This window comes from Ceraceosorus guamensis (assembly GCF_003144195.1).
Source record: "Ceraceosorus guamensis strain MCA 4658 unplaced genomic scaffold IE81scaffold_123, whole genome shotgun sequence".
Classification (NCBI taxonomy): Eukaryota; Fungi; Basidiomycota; class Exobasidiomycetes; order Ceraceosorales; family Ceraceosoraceae; genus Ceraceosorus; species Ceraceosorus guamensis.
The window spans coordinates 12634-29809 of record NW_020290118.1 but is presented as its reverse complement, the minus strand read 5'-3'; the positions used below and the strand labels follow the sequence as shown (position 1 = coordinate 29809).

Genomic DNA, 17176 nt, shown 5'->3' with positions numbered 1-17176 from the left:
ACCCTAACCCTAACCCTAACCCTAACCCTAACCCAAGTTCTGACAACATGAACCTATGTCTGTTCATCTTCCTTCAACTTACTGCATCTTCCCTCTTCTGTAGGTGAAGTTGAGCTCAACTTCTTTGAAGATGCCCTATCAGACACACTGCCTGCCACTTGTTCTCAAATCCAAAGGGTCCCCCCTTTGCTCCTCAGTACCCCTCAGAAGTTGTGTCAAGTTCAGGAAACACGAGCCAACATCAGGTCATCTTCCCTCAACTTGATCCTCAACTTGTGTCAAGTATGCTGAAGATGACTGAACTTAAGGTATCAAGCCGAACTTAGAAGCACTTTGTGCCCTCCCTGAAAGACTTTTGTGCAATCCAATTCCAGAAAGTCTCATGCCACAGCCTCAAGTAGGTCACTGTAACAAAGAACAAACAGTTTTCTCAGAGATGCCCAAGTTAGGCACTCTAACCAGACCATCTTGAGGTTAGATGGACCTCACGCCATCAAATCTCTAGGGTTTTGGGTGCTGCTTCACCAGCTGGCTTCCCTCAGGCCCCTCTGAATGCCTATAACACAAACTCCAAAAACCCTATTGGGGACCCCCTTGTAACCCTAACCCTAACCCATAAAAATTTTCACCACACATGCCCCTCAATAGCCTCTACACGCTGGTATAAGTCCTGTCCAAAACCCTGTTTGGGGATACCCTTGTGACCCTAACTCTTGAATCCTCTTGTTTACTTGCACCAACTCTGCATGCTCTGACTGTACTGCATTCTTACTTACTTGAGCCATCCTTGCGATTGCTGCCAAAGCTCGCTTTTGCCACCTTGCCCACCAACTTCAATGCTTGTCTGTAACCCACTCTCATTAGCTTGCACTAACGTCTGTCCTTCAACGAGTCCTTGCTGTGCATTGCTAGCCCATCGTTTTCGCTCACTTCGATGCACTAACAGTTCACTGTTTGACCAATTCCTTGCTTGATCCTCAGTGGAACTTCATCGTGCCCTCTCGTCTTGTTAACCAACCTCCGTCCATTCATACACTTCCTTGCTGCTGATTTAGTGGCCAAGTCACACCCTGCCTCATCAACACGCCCTGACTTTCTACCATTTCAACGCTGACCTGCTTCATGCTCATTGCGTGTGCACATCTGTATGGCACAAAATCCGACTGCACAGTCTTGAGGTGCTCTTCAAAGTAAGCTCGGATGACTGTCTGACGCATTTCTTTTCAGGATGTCCGCTAATTTGTGCCGCGAAATTCTCGACACATACCAGTAGACGCTAGGAGGCTGCTCCACAGCAAACCTGACCCTGACCCTCAACTTGGAACTTGACAGGCATGTCCTTCATGCTGCTACGCTTCCCATTCTCACCGCTTCCAAGCCCGAGCGCCTTTAAAGCACACCAATCATATGCCACAGTCGGAAGACTAAGCGGCCTCGCGGGCGAAGCCAACCTGGTGACCTATAGTTCCTCTCTCGCAAAAATCAGCAAAAGCATGAATTTGGTGTCCGAGATCTGGGCACACACGTCAAAGTTCGATGATGTCTAAGTGTGCAGCTCCTCTTGGACCGTGCGTGATACATGTGCTGCAACCTCCCGCATGAGCCCTACCGCCGAATCGGAGTCCATCAAAGCGAGGTCAAGGCGAACGCCAAAGCCAAGCGTGTTGGAAGCCGTGCGGCGGACGTCGACGTACAGATTGTGGGGAGATCGGTGCCGCGAGGTCAAATGTGAGCCCAGTGACGTCTCGCTTGACTGCACAGCCTTCATGACCCTCTTGTCGTCGAAATACGCCGCCGCCTCGGGCAGCTTCTTGTGCGTGAGGACAAGAGCTTCGGTGTCGGAAGTAGTGGCCTGGATGCCTGGAGTGCCTTCGTCGCCTTGATCGTGCCAGAGCAGATTGAGCCAGCAGTTGAAGAGAGGTTGAGTCAACCCCTTTCGATCGAGCACGTCGGACAAGGAAGACTGCTCGTGGCTGCGACGTGCTGTCAAGGAGCGATGCACTTGCTGTAGACTATTGCGAACGCTGATAGAGGTGTCGATGGCGACAGGCAAGACATTCAAGAGGGGGCCGGCTACTCGGTCCAAGTCCTCTTCTGCGGAGCGGGCTGCGGTGTAGAATCCGAACGTCGGCACCGACACGCTGCAAATTTCACCGAGGACCCGCGCGAGCGAGTGCATCACAACGTAGCGTAGAGAGGTCCCTGCTTTAACGCATTGCGCTTCCAGGTTCGCCACATCGTGTACCGCGTCGGGCACTCGGACCAACAAATTTGGGCCTCGCGCGGTCTTCTCAAGGCAGGCGGCTTGCGAAGTCGGCAGGATCGTCGCTTGTGCTGCTGCCAGATCGCTGTCCCAGAAACATTGCTGCTGTTGAATGCGAGTATCTCGCGTATCGCAAAGCTTATCCACGTATTGAGTAAAAGGTGCGCGTGACTCGATCGAAGGCCGATTGTACAGCGCTTGCAAGTCTGCAAACATCCTTGAAACACACCAAGCATCTGTGGGGTTGCGGTGGACTACGTCAGTGATGCCTTTTTTGTGCTAGATTCACCGCATGCTAGCTTACCATAAAGTGCGTGATGCATTTTCAAGATTAGCAATGACTTGGTCTCGCTTTGAAGGAGGACGACCTGAACAGGTGGGGAGCGCAAGTCGAAAGACATGCTGTTGCAGCGCAACACTTCTTGCGCAAGGAAGCGGTCTCTATCGTCGTCGCTCGTCGACACGACGCGCAGTACCGAGGGAGCTCGACCGGCTTTCAAGATCACTTGCTGAGCGGTGCCACCGACGCCAACAAAGCAGGTGCGTAGCGTCGTGTAATTGGCACGAAGACGCTCCAACGCGCTCGCCAATTGGTCTGGTCGGATTTTTAAAGAACAATCAAACACCCATGGAGCTTCGTAGAAGCGGCGGCCCGTCGCCAACCAAGCCTCGAGATGATGTATTTGCCCCGGCAAACACGGCAGAACCGCTTCTACGTCTGCCTCTGGCAGGGGCAGTCTAGCGATGGCCTTGCGCTGCAACGAATCGAGAGGTGTCGGCTGCTTGGCAAGGATAGTAGCGCGCGGTGCTTGCGAGGCGTTACTGAGCGCAATGATCTCTGCCAAAGTCTGTCCGCGTAGAATCACGGGTACGGACACGTGCACGAGTCCATTGGCTCGACAGAGGCGAGCCAATTTGATAGCATTGATGGAATCGATGCCAGCAGCTAGAACGTCCGCACTCGCGCTGGCAAGCTGAGCGCTCGACTGCTCCACGCTCAGATTGAGCACCTTTTCGACGGCTTGTTTGAGCGTCGATTCTTCAGGCGACAGAGGGCGGGTCGCAACTTCTCCGTCTATGCTAAAGGTGGCGGCAACTGGCCCTATCGGCGTCTTCTCGAGGCCTCTGAGTGTAGTGACTGCGCGGCAATGAGGCTGGAGCAGGATCATCCGGGCGCACGAAGCGATTTGGTCCACTACTTTGCGCGGGTCGAGAACGTTTGAGTTGGCCAACACTTCCGCCGTTCCGTCCTCGCGCTCCACGATGCTGACATTCAGAGGATACTCCTCTTCGCTACCCGCAAGCGTATTCTCGTCTTGCGCTCTCCATAATGGCGCTTTGTCGTGCGACGCTGAACGAGCAGGGTTTATCGCTTTGTGGAAGACGAACAAGCTGTCCAGCAGCCTATGACGAAGCTCTGGTCTGTTACTCTTACGCCAGCTCTTCTGGACGTTTGCAAGGCTAGCTCCTTGATGCGGCATCGATTCGTCAAGCTCTCGCTGCACGCTTGCCACAACCTCAGAGCAAGATGCCAACAATGGCAGAATTTGAATTCGTCTGACGACAGTGTTGAAAAGCGGCCCAATCACCTCCTCTTCATCTGCCACCGCCTCCTCTTCGAGGGAAAGCTGACGGCACGCCATGACGTGTGCAAAAGAGACATCACGGTGGCCTACGTACGAGCTCGCGAGCATCATGGCGTTGGCCAACATGCAAATGGCTTGCAAGGTGACGCCTAGTTCTTTGCAAGCTGTCCTTACGCTTTGCCCGGGTATGTCGAGGAAACAGCTCGCTCGTGTCCTTACTTTCTCTGGGAACGGAGGCCTAGGGCTGATGCCTCTGAATCCGCTTAGCTTGTTGCACCAGTACTCTTCGTGCTCGGCACGATTTGCTGTCAAGGCGCGCGCTACGGCGTGAAATGGCTTGCGCGCCGGCAAGCGATTGCCGTTGGCGTACGCTTCTCTCAATTGAGCGAACATTAGGGGCAGCGACACGCCGTCGTATACTGCATGATGCAAGGCGAAACGTGCAACCCCTGCATCAACGGTCACGCCAACGGGTGGCATACTATCCAATGCAGTTGGAGCTGTTGAACCGGGTCCATGGCTCCACACGATTGGTGCATGCTTGTGAACGATGGCCAGCCATTGCGAGTCTTCAGAGTCATCGAGATGGAACGTAGTACGCAGAATGTCGTTGGTCTCAACAACTGATGCCCAGGCATCTCGAAGCTTATCCAAGTTGATGTCCGACCGCAAACGGAGTGCATGGACTTGACGATATCCAGACTGCGCTGCACCGCTGCTGAGAGTCAACATTCCAGATTGCAAGGGTGTACAAGGGTAGATGGCTTCAGCCTTGTCCGTTTCGTGAAGCGGCACGAAAAGTTCTTTGAGCTTGAAGTCGATAGCCGTGGAGCAAGACGGCGCCTTGTTGCGCAACTGTGGTAACGAAGAGACTGCGGCCGAGCGTGCCTGAACGAAGCTCTTCGTGCTTGTCATTTCCGGGGACCTTTCCGAGAACAGTGTCCCAAGACTGCCGGCCTGAACTATCTGTACCGGACTTTTCCTGATCTCCACCGCGCGAAGCTCTCGTGCAAACCTAATCGCAAGAATAGAGTCTAGCCCGAGCCGATAGAAGGGATCTGTACGGCGGATTCCGGATGGCTCTATATCCAACAAAGCAGCCAAGACGTCTCGAGCCTTGAGTTCTGATGCATTCCAGCCAGCGTCGGAGTGCGCATCCACCGCGTCTTCCGGTATGGTCTCGTCTGGCACTGCTGGTGACGAGCAAAGACCCAATTCCTCCAGGGTCGGCTGCTCGCCAGCGTCCGCTACGACGCTGAGAACGTGGCGGAAACTTTCAGCAAGATACAATGCATGATGCATGCCGTCTCGGAGTTCTTGTGGCTTGAAGGCCAAGACCGCCGTCAACTGCGAGTCTCCAGAATGGACGACGTTTAATGCGACTGGATAGTCGATGACGCTTGCTGACTCGTCAGCATGTAAGTGAAGCTGGGAAACGGTTTTCGCGGCGAGGCGAGTAGCGTAAGCTGGGAACCGCTACGATGCTCGCGTGCGCATGCTACTCACCTCAGCATCCTGTAGCGGAGAGCGGACTGTATGCTGTTCGAACGCGAACAGCGTCTCAAACAGCCTACGTGGCGCAGCAATAGCTGTCTGTATCCTACGAAGAGCAGTGTGCTGGTATGGCCACGTCCGCAGCACAGATCGCTTGGCGATCTCGACGACTTGCTTGACACTGCGTGCCTCCCTCAGATCAAATCGTGACGGAATTGTGGTTACGCAGGGCAGAAGACTGCCACCGTCGTCGTCTGCGATAGGACCCCGACCAGAGAGCACAGTGCCAAACACGACATCGCGGTCACTTTGATGGTACGCTAGGGTCATGGCCAGCGCTGCCTGCAGTAGTACGGCCAGGGTCGTCTTGTGCTCGTGCACAGCTCTGTCTTGAAGCGCAGCCAGTAGCGACGATAGGTCCAATTCGACGCGGCGACACTCTGACTTGATCTGAGCTGACGCCTGATCGTTGGGTACCGGCCTGAATGATGAATAAAGAGCGCTTCTGGAAGCGTAGCGGACGCCCGACAGGTGGTTGCGCCAGAAAGCGACAGCAGAAGGTTCGTTTGCTTTGGCAACGATAGCCAGCGCGCGAGCCTCGAACGCTGAACTAATCAGACTCGGTTTGCTGTCAACCTGTTGGCCGCGACTCAATTTGACCGCAATGGTTTCTACCCTACGGTGGACAATGGGAAGCGTATGGCCATCATAGAGAGAGTGGTGTATCGCTAAGTGGATGCGGCGGGTTGAGCAATCAATGCCAACTCGAATGGGGGGCGCAGATGCCATATTCGAACAAATAGACGCCGCCGCTTCGGAGCAGCTCCATGGCACACCGTCGTCAGCATTTCTCGAGACTACCAGTCGGGACAAGAGCTCGGGGGTGGGTTCCAGGATTACCTGCACGACGTTTGCCTCGGGGCCATCCATGAAGCAGGTGCGCAGGAGATCGCTGTCTGTGATGACTTGGCGCCATGCCTCGACAACATGCTCTATACCAGCGCTCTCATCTCCCCCGCGCAGAGAGTAGGCGTGGTGGCTGATGTAAGGGAGATTGAGATCGCCCGCATCTCTTGCCATCATCGTCAAAGCAACAAGCGCTTCTTGTAAAGGCATTGCCCGTCGCACGCTCGTGATGCTGCTAGCGAGAGGCGCCTCTCCATTCTTGCCGCCAATCCGATCTAGAACGTACCTCTCAGCCGCGGCATTGAAAGCATGTTCGCGTTGTAGTTGCTGATGTTCGACGGTCCGAGATTCGGTCAATGCAAGAGGTGGCAGAGCGGCTAACCCAGAGACGGTCTCGGCCAGAAACACGGCTGCGACGCTTGCATCCAAGTGCAGCTCTTGTCGAAGTTTCAGAGAGAGACCTAGCGCGCTCAAGCTGTCGATCCCAAGCTCGAAAACGCTGCTACTGCCGGTTACTTTCGCTGTACCTGTCTGCGGTGAAGAGCCCATAACCGATGCGATCATGTCGACAATGCGCGATTCTTCGTACGTCAGGTCGTCTGCGCCGGATTGTTGTTGCTGGGCTTTTGTGTCTGGAGGACCGAGCGGCTCCAAGAGGCGTCCAATTGGAGACTGGCAGAGATGAGCATTGGCTCGCTTGATGTCCACCTTTCCCGACGGCAGGCGAGGCATTCGGCGATACACGATCGGAGTGGGGATCATGAAGGATGGCAACTCGCTGCGTAGAGCCTTTACCAGCTCAACATGAGCCCAGGTGACGAGCTGTGAGTCGCTTTCATGGTCTACCATCTCGATGGGCTCTTTCTGACTACACTGCGCTTCTCTGTCGACGCAAAGATGCACCCAGAGCCTCGGTGCAGGAAGAGATGGGTGTTTGATGTATGCTGCAGCCGCTTGAACGAAATAGCCGAGAGCTGAGGCGCATCTTCTGACAGTCTCGCTTACTTCGCCGAGCTCAAGTCTCTGCCCACGAATCTTGATCTGCTCATCAGTGCGGCCTAGAAAGTCGATCGTGCCATCCGCAAGCATCCGTACCATGTCGCCAGTACGGTAAGCTCGATGCTTCGAAGAGTCGGGCAGAGTGAGAATGACGAAACCTCCTTGATCTGGTCTGTGATGGTAGCCCAGAGCTACGAGATCTCCCAAAAGTACGAGTTCTCCTTGCTCGCCTCGCGCGGCAACGTGACTGGTGCCTGGTACTAGGACTACTACTGAGGCGTTGCCGACAGGATAGCCGATATTGCGTGGGCTCGAATCGCGTGAAACACACGCCATGGTGCAGCCGATTGTGACCTCAGTGGGGCCGTAAAGATTCAGTACGAGGGCTTGCTGCCCGTCGACTTCACCGGTCCCGCTCTCGCGGCCCCACTTGTCGAGGACATATGGAGTGATCTTTTCTCCCCCGACGCTTACGACTGCAAGGCTGGGCGCACTCTCTGGAGTCAGTCCAGCTTGCTCGAGGAGCGAGGGAAGCATACCTATGTGCGTGATTTGCAGCCTAGTCACCGTCTGGGACAGATCCTCGAGGAGATCGGCTCGAGGCCCAGTGGTAGCAGCGTATCCTAGTCGCCAAGCCATGAACATCTGAGACAAGTGGGGATCAAAAGCACGACTGGCCAAGTTGAGATACTTTCCTCTGCCAGCCAAGTCGCACGATCGCTTCGAGTAGAACTTGAGGACGGCATAGAAACCCTCCACATAGGCAGAGAGATTAGCAGAACTGACAAGCACACCTTTCGGTTTGCCCGTTGATCCGGACGTGTAAAGGAGGTATCCGCCTTTGCCGCCCTCGTCGGAAAGGTCGACAGCCCTCGCAGGTCCAGCAGAGACAGCTCGCCACTCCACACCGTCGACGTCTACGACCCAGGCGTCACTGCGTGCGCCATCAACTACGCCGTCGAGAAGGCCGTCAGACGTAAAGATACACGCCGCTTGCGAGTCCTGCAGCAAGGTGAGCTTGCGCTCTCCGGGTAGGTCCTCCGCAATGGGAAGATAGATGGCGTCCAATTTGAAAATCGCCAAGACAGCTGCGAAGGCCTCAAGCGTCCTGCCCATACATAGACCGATCACTCTGCCTGAAGCCGTGCCGAGTCGCTCCAGCAAAGCAGACGCGTACGAGTCTGAAACCTGATCCAACATCTTGTAAGTCCATCTGAGGACTGAAGAGTCTTTTTGTGAAGCATCTGTCACCGTTACTTGATCTAGCGGACCAACCACCTGCTCGGCAGCTATCCACTCGGGCTGTGTCCTTGCATAGTGAGAAATCCAGAAGCAGGGATGCGTGCGTGGAGCCTTTGCGAGCGTTGATTGGCTGGACCGCGCGGCTGGAGACAAATGCTGGATGGACAAGCTCGAAGTAGGCAACGCACTGATCAACGCCCGCATGTCTGCTCCAGCCGATGCAGAACACATTGCGTTCATCAGGCCAAGAACTTGCTGAAGCATGACGTCAAGATGCGCGGCGGACAAAGTATCTGCTGAAGCAGACAGAATCATCCTCTTGATTTTGCCGCTCTCTGATGTATAGACGTTGAGTGCAAGCGCGTGCTCCACTTGCAAGGCCCCTGCGTTCGACAAATCATGCTCTTGCACCTTTGCTGCCTGCGATTTTTCGTCCGACTCCACTTGCAAAACAAACACCCCCGCATACAGTGGTTGATCCGCAGGCCAGGAGAGCAATTTGCGCACGGAAGTGGCAGAGATATGCCGATTTGTTAGCGAATTGCGCCACTGTGACGATAGAGATGCCAAGGCCTCGTCGATTTTCCCGCTGCTCTCGACGAAAAAGGGCACGGTAGCGATTAGGGGTGCGATCGCGCTGTCCAGCTGCGCCGCGTGGACGCGCTCGCTTACAGTGGTACCTATGAGAACGGCAGCTTGGTCGAGGTAGTGTGCTAGGATCGCGCCATACGCCGCCTGAATGATCGTCGCCACGGACGGGAGGTCTGCTCTTGCCGCGACCAGATCCATGGCAGCCGTCTGCTGCAGCGGAGATGCGACGTGGTACATTCTCGGAGCGCGTCCGTGAGCTCTCCGTGCCGAGCCTGTGAGATCAGGCAACGACCACGGCAAGCAATGAGATGCGTACCGGTCGCAAAGCTGGCGCCAATGGCCAAGCTCGCTGTCGCTAAGCGCCCAAATCGAGGAGCGTGGAAGATGTGCGAGAGTCTCGTGGAGCGATGGAACGCTTACAGGAGCTTTCGAAGCTTGAAGCTCCGAGGCAAGGCTGGACAGTATCAGCTCCATACTTTGTTTGTCGTACAGAGCGTGATGCATGGTGAAGAGCAGATACGTGGTCGAGTCGGCACCACTGATGAACGTCACCGCCCATCCCGGCTTTCCTGCGAAGAATGGATGTCGCGCCCGCGAAACAGATTCCAAACGTTCAGTGACAAGCCGTGCCAGCTCAGCATCAGAGTTTGTCATGCAGCAGGTCCAGTCCAAATTAAAGGCGCTAGGCGAGAGAACAGCCTGCACGAAACCACCTGATAGGTTCGCGTCGCTGCTGCCGAGCAATGCGGTTGGCAGGAATGTGGTTCGAAGCACGTCTATTCGACTCGCTATTGCCAAACAGGCTCGTTTCACTGAAGCTGCTTCTGTCCTACCCAGCTTGATCGCCGTGCTGCCCCAGTACGCTTGCACCTCTTTCTGAGTCTGCAGGAGAAGAGATTGCTGCAAATGCGTGCATGGCAGGAGGTTTTGGAGCACTGCAAGAAGATGAGTCTCAGCCTCGGACCGTAACACAGCTTTCTAGCAGAAGCCGAAGAAGACTCACAGGGTTTCTGGCCTGACAACGTTACATCACCAGGCTGTTCAACCAGTGTGGCTTCTGCGCTTCGCTTCCACTTGTCGCTGAAGCGATCGAGCGCGCGTTTGTGTTCTGTTGCAGCGTCGAAGCCGGTGGCGTCTCCTTTTGCTATTGCAAGCTTCTGGTCCGTGAGCCCGTTGACTTTGGCCACCAAAACAACGAGTTGCGTGAACGTCCTCAAGCGCATCAATTCGACAGCGGGCGGGGACTTCAGACCGGCTGAGCGTAGCTTGACTGCTAATCGAATCGTTCGAATCGAATCCAAGCCAGACGCGCGCAGAGAGGTCGCGTTGGCGAGCCTGGAGATGTCCTTGGGAAGAGAGCTTGATCCAACCACCTCGGCGAGACACTGAGCCACGGTCGAGGCCGGCTCCTTGAGATCGATCTGCTCTGATTGCGAAGTCTGATGTTTTCCTGATTGGATCACCGCCCGAGCCAAGTGTTTCGAAAATACTGCTGCAAGACCTTTTCGATCGGTCTTGGCGGAAGCAGAGCGCGGAATTTCTGGAACCAAAATGTAGTGGGCTGGATGCATATAGTCAGGCAGGTGCTTGGCGACTTGCGATTTGGCCGCGGACAGCACGGCATCCTGGACTGATGTTGTTGTCTTGCCATCTCCGAGACTGGGGCAGGCGAAAAAGCTAACAATGACCTTGGCCGCCTGATTTTCCTCTCCTGATGCAAGAAGCATGGTCTCGATCTGCTTTACCACAGGGTGACATTCACGCAAAGCATGACTGATCTCGCTGAGCTCAACACGAATGCCTCCCAATTTGACCAAATCATCTTGCCTGCCGATGAAGTCGATACTACCGTCGTGTAGCATTCTGACCATGTCACCTGTGTGATAGATGCGACCATCTTGTTTAGTCGTCGGATACTTGGCTCGCGTTCTTGCCTCGTCTTTCAAGTACCCTCGAGCAACCTGTACACCTCCCAAGGCAAGTTCACCAGTCCCTCCAAGGAGCGCTGGCAGGCCGTCGTCCCGCAGTACCAGACATGAGGTGTTAGGCAAGGGAAATCCTACATTCTGGGCCTTCATGGCGTCATCGGGCGTGAAGCGCCGCCAGGTAGATACCACTGTATTTTCCGCTGGGCCGTACGTGTTGAAGGCATAGATTTTGCCGCCTGCACTCCAGTCCAGCGCTACTTCTTCGCTGAGCTTCTCTCCTATCATCGTAACGTAACGCAGAGTGGGACATTCTTCGCGTGAAACACAAGCTGCGTAGGCTGGTGTCAGATGGGCATGAGTGGCTTGACAGTCTGACGCAAGCCGAGCCAGACTATCGATCATGACACCTTGCGGCGCAGCAACGACGCAGCCACCTAGCCCCCAGGTGTAGAAGAGATCCTGTACAAAGACGTCGAAGGTGAAGGCGGAGAACTGGAGAGTGCGGGGCGGATCCGCGCCATGTGGAATAGAGGCTTGTAAAGATCGCATCGCCATGGACGCGGCCAAGTGTTCGATCAAGACCCCTTTGGGTTCACCTGTCGAACCGCTAGTCCAGATGAGGTATGCGAGCTGCCGTGGCGAGCGCGCGCCATGCGCACGAGGGACGGGGCTTCCAGCCGAGCTCAACGACTGACCTATAGCCTCGCTTCGTCCCACGTGGCCATCACATGTCACCACGTGCTTGACGAGATTAGCGACTTCTCGGTTCTTCATCAACTGCTCGAAGCGCCGGTCTTCCGCCACTTCGCCTGCAACCACTACGATTGGACTTGCGCAACGCAGCACAAGGTTGACTTTGCGAGCGACAGGCAAGGTAGGGTCGATAGGGCACCACGCTCCTCCAGCCTTGAGAATCGCCAAAAGGCCAACGTACAAGTCGATGGACTTGACTGCATAGAGGGGCACGGCTTGATCGACCAGTGTTTTTCCAGAGTTGGCAGAAATCAGACGACGTGCCCAGAAGTTGGCCAGAGCGTCGAGTTCCCTATACGTCACAACTTCTTGTGAACCTGGACCTGCTTGTCGGTTGAAGATCAACGCTGGTCGATCCGGATGTGCTTCTGCTTGTTGTTCGAACCCGGCATGAAGAAATGCATTGTCACCTTGTAGCTCTTCGACGTGTCTGCCGATGCATCGGGCAGCTAATGATGGCACAGCGTTCGTCAAATCTGAGGTGAGAGTCGAAAGAGGGCTTTCGCGCGCGTCTAGCATCTTGCTGCGGCCACAGATTACTTGCAGCAGACCGTGCAATTGCCTGAGTATCAATTTGGAGCTTTCAGAGCAAAGAAGAGAAGTCTTGTACGTTGCACGGAGGCGCAACGAGCGCACCGCAGTGCCTGGCCATACTTCAATCATGACAGCGAAATCATTATCCATGGGCGGCGGCGGGAGCTCTTCTCCACCGAGAAAGGGCCCTTGCTCTGCTTCAAAAAGCTGCAGAGCGAGCAGGGTGTCGTATGGAAGTGCCCCATCCTGAGTGACGATAGACCCGAGCTTGATCTGACTGTGACTCAGCGCTCTTTGCGCTTGAGCTGCAAGGTTCTGGACGGCCCCTGCAATGGTGCCCCTAGAGTCTGTAGCATCAAGATCTAGACGGGCCGGCAGAGTTGCGAATGTGGGAGCGGCGCACTTTCTCGCCCAGCTTTCGATGCGTCCGGACACTACACTACCGAACGCAACATCTCGCGAAGCGCTCTCGGAGTATGAGTTTAGAATGAGGCACCAGGCGAGCTGTACGATAGCCAGTGGAGTGCTTCCATAGGCTCTGGCTGCCTGGAAAAGGTCCTCCAATGAAATGTCTTGAAGACCACTCGCGTCGGCCTTTGTGAATATCTCTGTAGCGTCGCACAGCCCGAGGCGCGAAGATGCAGTGGGTTTGCGGCCCGCCACATCTGTGAACGGTTGCGATTCAAATCCCTTCAGCTCCTTCTTCCAAAAGTCTTCGATCTGTAGGGTCGATGCCGCGTCCAGATGTGCGCCGAGGTGCTCTGCAGACGCTGCTGCTGGTCCGGGTCGCTTGACAACGCTCAAACCCTTGTAAGCACGCTCGACATCCTCAAGAAATAAGCCAAGCGAGCCCCCATCGAAGATGGCATGATGAAGCGAAACCACCAAAGTGTGAGCATCCTTCAGCCAATGGAATTTGACCGGAGGCTTTTCCAGCTGCATCTCTTTGTTGACCTTTTCGTAAAGCAGCGTGGGAGAGAGGTCGGAGGGCAGCAGCGCGTGCGTGTCGGGTCGCAACACTTCTTGTGCCAGTACACACTGAGCAAAGGGGGCCAGCTCGTCGTCTACTGGTATGAACGTGCTGCGGAGCGCCTCGTGCTGGCCAGCAACCAGCTCAAGACTGTTCGAGAGTCTGTCGACATCGATGTCGGAGGCAAGTTGGTACGGAAAATGATGAATATACGATCTTCGTCTCAAAAAGCTTGCCAAAATGCCAGCCTGGGTTGGTGTGACGGGCAGAACAGAGGTGACAGCCACTCCGCCAAGTGCGTGGACGCAGTGCTCGCGATGACGCGCGTCAAAGCTGCTTAGCATCTTTTCGATGCCCTCCTCCTTGCGGGCGGGATCCTGCTTGCAGGCATCGACGACCTGTGTGACTGTACATTCAGTGCGATTCAAAAGCACCGCCAAAGACAGGTGCCGTAGCACTTCGTGGTCGCGGGTCAGGTCGAGCAGCTTCATGGCCGAGAGGCTATCGAGACCGGCTGCGTTGATAGAGCTGTTCGAAGATAGTCTCGTTTGTGCACCGCCACGTGCATCCAGCACACGGCTGAGCGCGCTGAGCAGAAATGTCGTGGCGTCGTCTCCTCCCTCTTCAGATGGTTCAGTGCTATTTGGGAGAGCGCTTGGCAGATCTTCTAGCACGCCTTCGGCAAACGCTATGAGACCACGCGAGTCGAGCTTGCCGCTTGCAGAGAGTAACTCGTCCTTGCGGATGATGAACCTGCTGGGCCGGGCGAACGGGGGAAGAGCGCTGTTGGCTGCTGCTCTGAGAGCGCCTTGCACGACTTTCTCCCTCGGCGAATCGACACCTGAAAGAGCTGGACATATGACGACTGCGACCAGCTGCTTTCCGTGCGCGAGCAATGCGTGAAGGGCGTGAACATCGCGGCTAGCGTCATCTCGCTTGATGGCTTTGAGAATGCTGGCTTCTACATCACTCAGCTCGACGCGTTGGCCATTGATCTTGACCTGGCGTTGAGATGCGCCTCCGAGCCTACCGAGTATCTCTACATAAGGGTGATGATCCTCTCGCCAAACAATCCTAGCGCGATCTCCAGTCCGGTAGACCCTTCCCCACGCGCCGTGCTTCGTGAACGCTTTGTCAGTCTCACTGGGCCGCTTGAGATACCCGCGCGAGCTGACTTGCGGCCCGCCGATGATCAGCTCTCCCGTCATGCCAGCTTCGACAGCTTCGAGCGCACGACCTGAGATCTCTCTTGCAATGAAAAGAGAACACGACTCGAGGGCGTCGCCCAGGATCGTACCTCGGTAGTCGGGCATCATCTTGAGAAGTGTGCAATTGATGGCAGCCTCGGTCGGGCCTGATGCAGGTTCACTACTTCGTCAGAGGTGTGATCAATGCGTCGGGTTTGGCGCGCCAAAGGCGACTCACCGTACGCATTATAAAGACCATGCGGACCTCCGCCGTTGGAAGTCTTGCTATCCGACGCAAATTTATCGATCACTGAGGGTCCAAGCGCTTCGCCCATGGTCCAGAGAGACTTTAGAGTTGGAATTCTCTGCGGATCGAGAAGACCAGCCAAGCTTGGCGTAGCCATCATGATCGTCGCTCTAGACGCCGCCACAGTGGCATTGAGGTCTGACAATGTCAACTGGCGCTTTGCCGAGCACAATGTAGCGCCTGACCCAAGGCATAGAAAGATTTCCATGATGCTCGGGTCGAATGTTGGGGCTGCGAACTGAAACCATCTAGTCACCTCTCTTGGCAGAAGCGGTGCAGATTGTGCGTGTGCTGAGATCGAGCACGCGGCTGAGCGATGACTGATCTGGACTCCCTTTGGCTTTCCCGTCGACCCAGATGTGTACAAAATGTAGGCGATGTCATGCGGTGATGTCAACGGCCATTCGGTTGCTTTCGTCGCATGATCGGGCAGATTGTCCAGATCCAGCCATTGAGTGCGCGCATGCGGTTCGTTGATTCTATGTGGCATCCAGCCCATGACCGAGCTGTATAGTCCAATCACGGGGCTAAAATCATCAAGAATGTCTCTCAGACGCTCGTCCGGTGCGTCGAGTGGAAGTGGACAGAGCGTGACGCCAGCTTTTAGACATCCGAAGTAAGCCGCGTACATCTGGATGGACGGCCCTAAAAAGAGAGGCACGACGAAAGGCTCTTGCTCGGTCTGGGTGCCCGTGAGAGGGTGGCGCTTAACGTGTTCGCGGATAGCGATTGCTATCCTGTTCGAGAGAGCGTCGAGCTCGCCATACGTTAGGTCTCGAAAGACAGGGCTTGGACCTGCTTCGTAAAGATAAGACAGTGCGACGTGATCTGGTGATTCTGTAACTCGTCTCTCAAACGCCGAGTGAAGCAACTCGACTTCCCCTGCGAAATCGCTGCCCTCATCGATGGGAAGTGGAGATGGCAAGTCGCCGGACTTCATCGGATGATTGAGAATGGACAGCTCAGGTGCTCGCACGATTTGAGATCCCGACATGTGGCGAGTCAATGCGTGGAAGATATTTTGTGCAGCTTGAGCGTCGACGTGCGCAACATTGAGCTGCATACTAATCTCCCCATTATAGTGGACCGCAACCCCGCAGCATGTGTGCGAAGCATCCAGCGGGCGCGGGTCGTCAACATGGTATATCAGAGCGAAATCCGTGCGCCGCTCTTTAGACGTCGAGCTTGCGTCTGACTCGGTTTCGCTGAGTGCCACACAGGTTTCTGTGGGATTCGCTTCCTCAGAAGTCGCGAGTATGAGCGAGCAGTGCTTTTGGGAATTTGAGACGCAGCTAAACGAGAAGCAGACCTCTTCGAGGCCGCACAAGCTCATCAGCCAAGCTGCAAATTTATGCTTGGCCTGAAGCGCGCTCTGAGGTCCGTTGGAGTCCATCTGTGCGGCAAACGTATAGCCGACGGGCTTCGAGACCTCATCATCATCTCGAAACCGCCAAAGGTCGAGTCGAGGAAATCTTGTGCGTACGGATGCCGACATTGTTGCTAGGGAGAAGACGCCAACGATCAGTTTGTCCTTGATGTCGTCAGGAGGAGGTCGTGAGGATGAGAAGGAGCGACGTTGACGTGTTGCAGCTTGAGAATCTGGATGAAGCCTCGCAGCATGCCAGCCTTGAAGCTGAGGTGTTGCCCAGGCATCGGGCTTTTGGCGATCGCTTCGATCGTGAATGTCATCATGAGTTAGTCCAAATTGATCAGGAGTTGAGAGCTCTGACATCGATTATCCGTTCTGGCAGCATCGCCACCGGCATCCAGTGCCGATGTCAGTGTGCCAAATGCCGGAGAACTCTGGCACGCCATCGAGGCGTCGACATCACTGCCGCAGCTCCTCCATGGGCTTGAACAACCTAACCCATCGCCAAGAGCTCGACGGCAAGTCAATGCTAAAGGCAAGCAGCTGCATCAGCGCGCTTTACTGGTACCGCTGCGCGTCTTCCAACCCACCGACGGGGCTATGCAATGCGTTCGTTCCTGGGTCGATGACTTGCAGGAGATGAAAGATGATCAACTTCGACGAGGTGCGTGTGAGTGCTCAGAGACGGAAGCAAGAGGAAAAATCTGCGCTCATGAGCGATGTCATGTGCTCCCCCGACTTGCTTGGCGTGCGAAGTGTGGAGCAAGCATCGCTCGTTCCCGTCGCCTGCGAGAAAGGGTTAGGTACATGCATAATCAGATGACCCGGGCGAAACCAGATCGTCGCCCAGCTTGTCGGCGTACGATCAACGTGGGCCATGGCGTCCAACCGTGCAGATCAACAACGACCGCCGTCTTGCCTGCCTTCATCCTCTGATGACTGCCGCAGAGCTCTTTCTCTGTGGACTTTGTAGGAGCCAATTCTGGCCAGAGACGGATGTTTCCGAAAATGGCGGGGTCGTGAATGATAATCGCTGTGATGGTAGCG

General features: G+C 55.4%; 1 protein-coding gene across 1 annotated transcript; it reads right to left on the bottom strand.

The window, feature by feature from the left end:
* Positions 1-1543: 1543 nt before the first annotated feature.
* IE81DRAFT_350241 (acetyl-CoA synthetase-like protein) lies at positions 1544-16255 on the bottom strand (the record flags this gene model as incomplete). Its single annotated transcript, XM_025516499.1, has 5 exons — positions 1544-2499; positions 2568-5277; positions 5356-10016; positions 10085-14620; positions 14692-16255. 5 exons carry the CDS (start codon positions 16253-16255, stop codon positions 1544-1546), a joined length of 14427 nt encoding a protein of 4808 aa, XP_025366518.1.
* Positions 16256-17176: the final 921 nt, after the last annotated feature.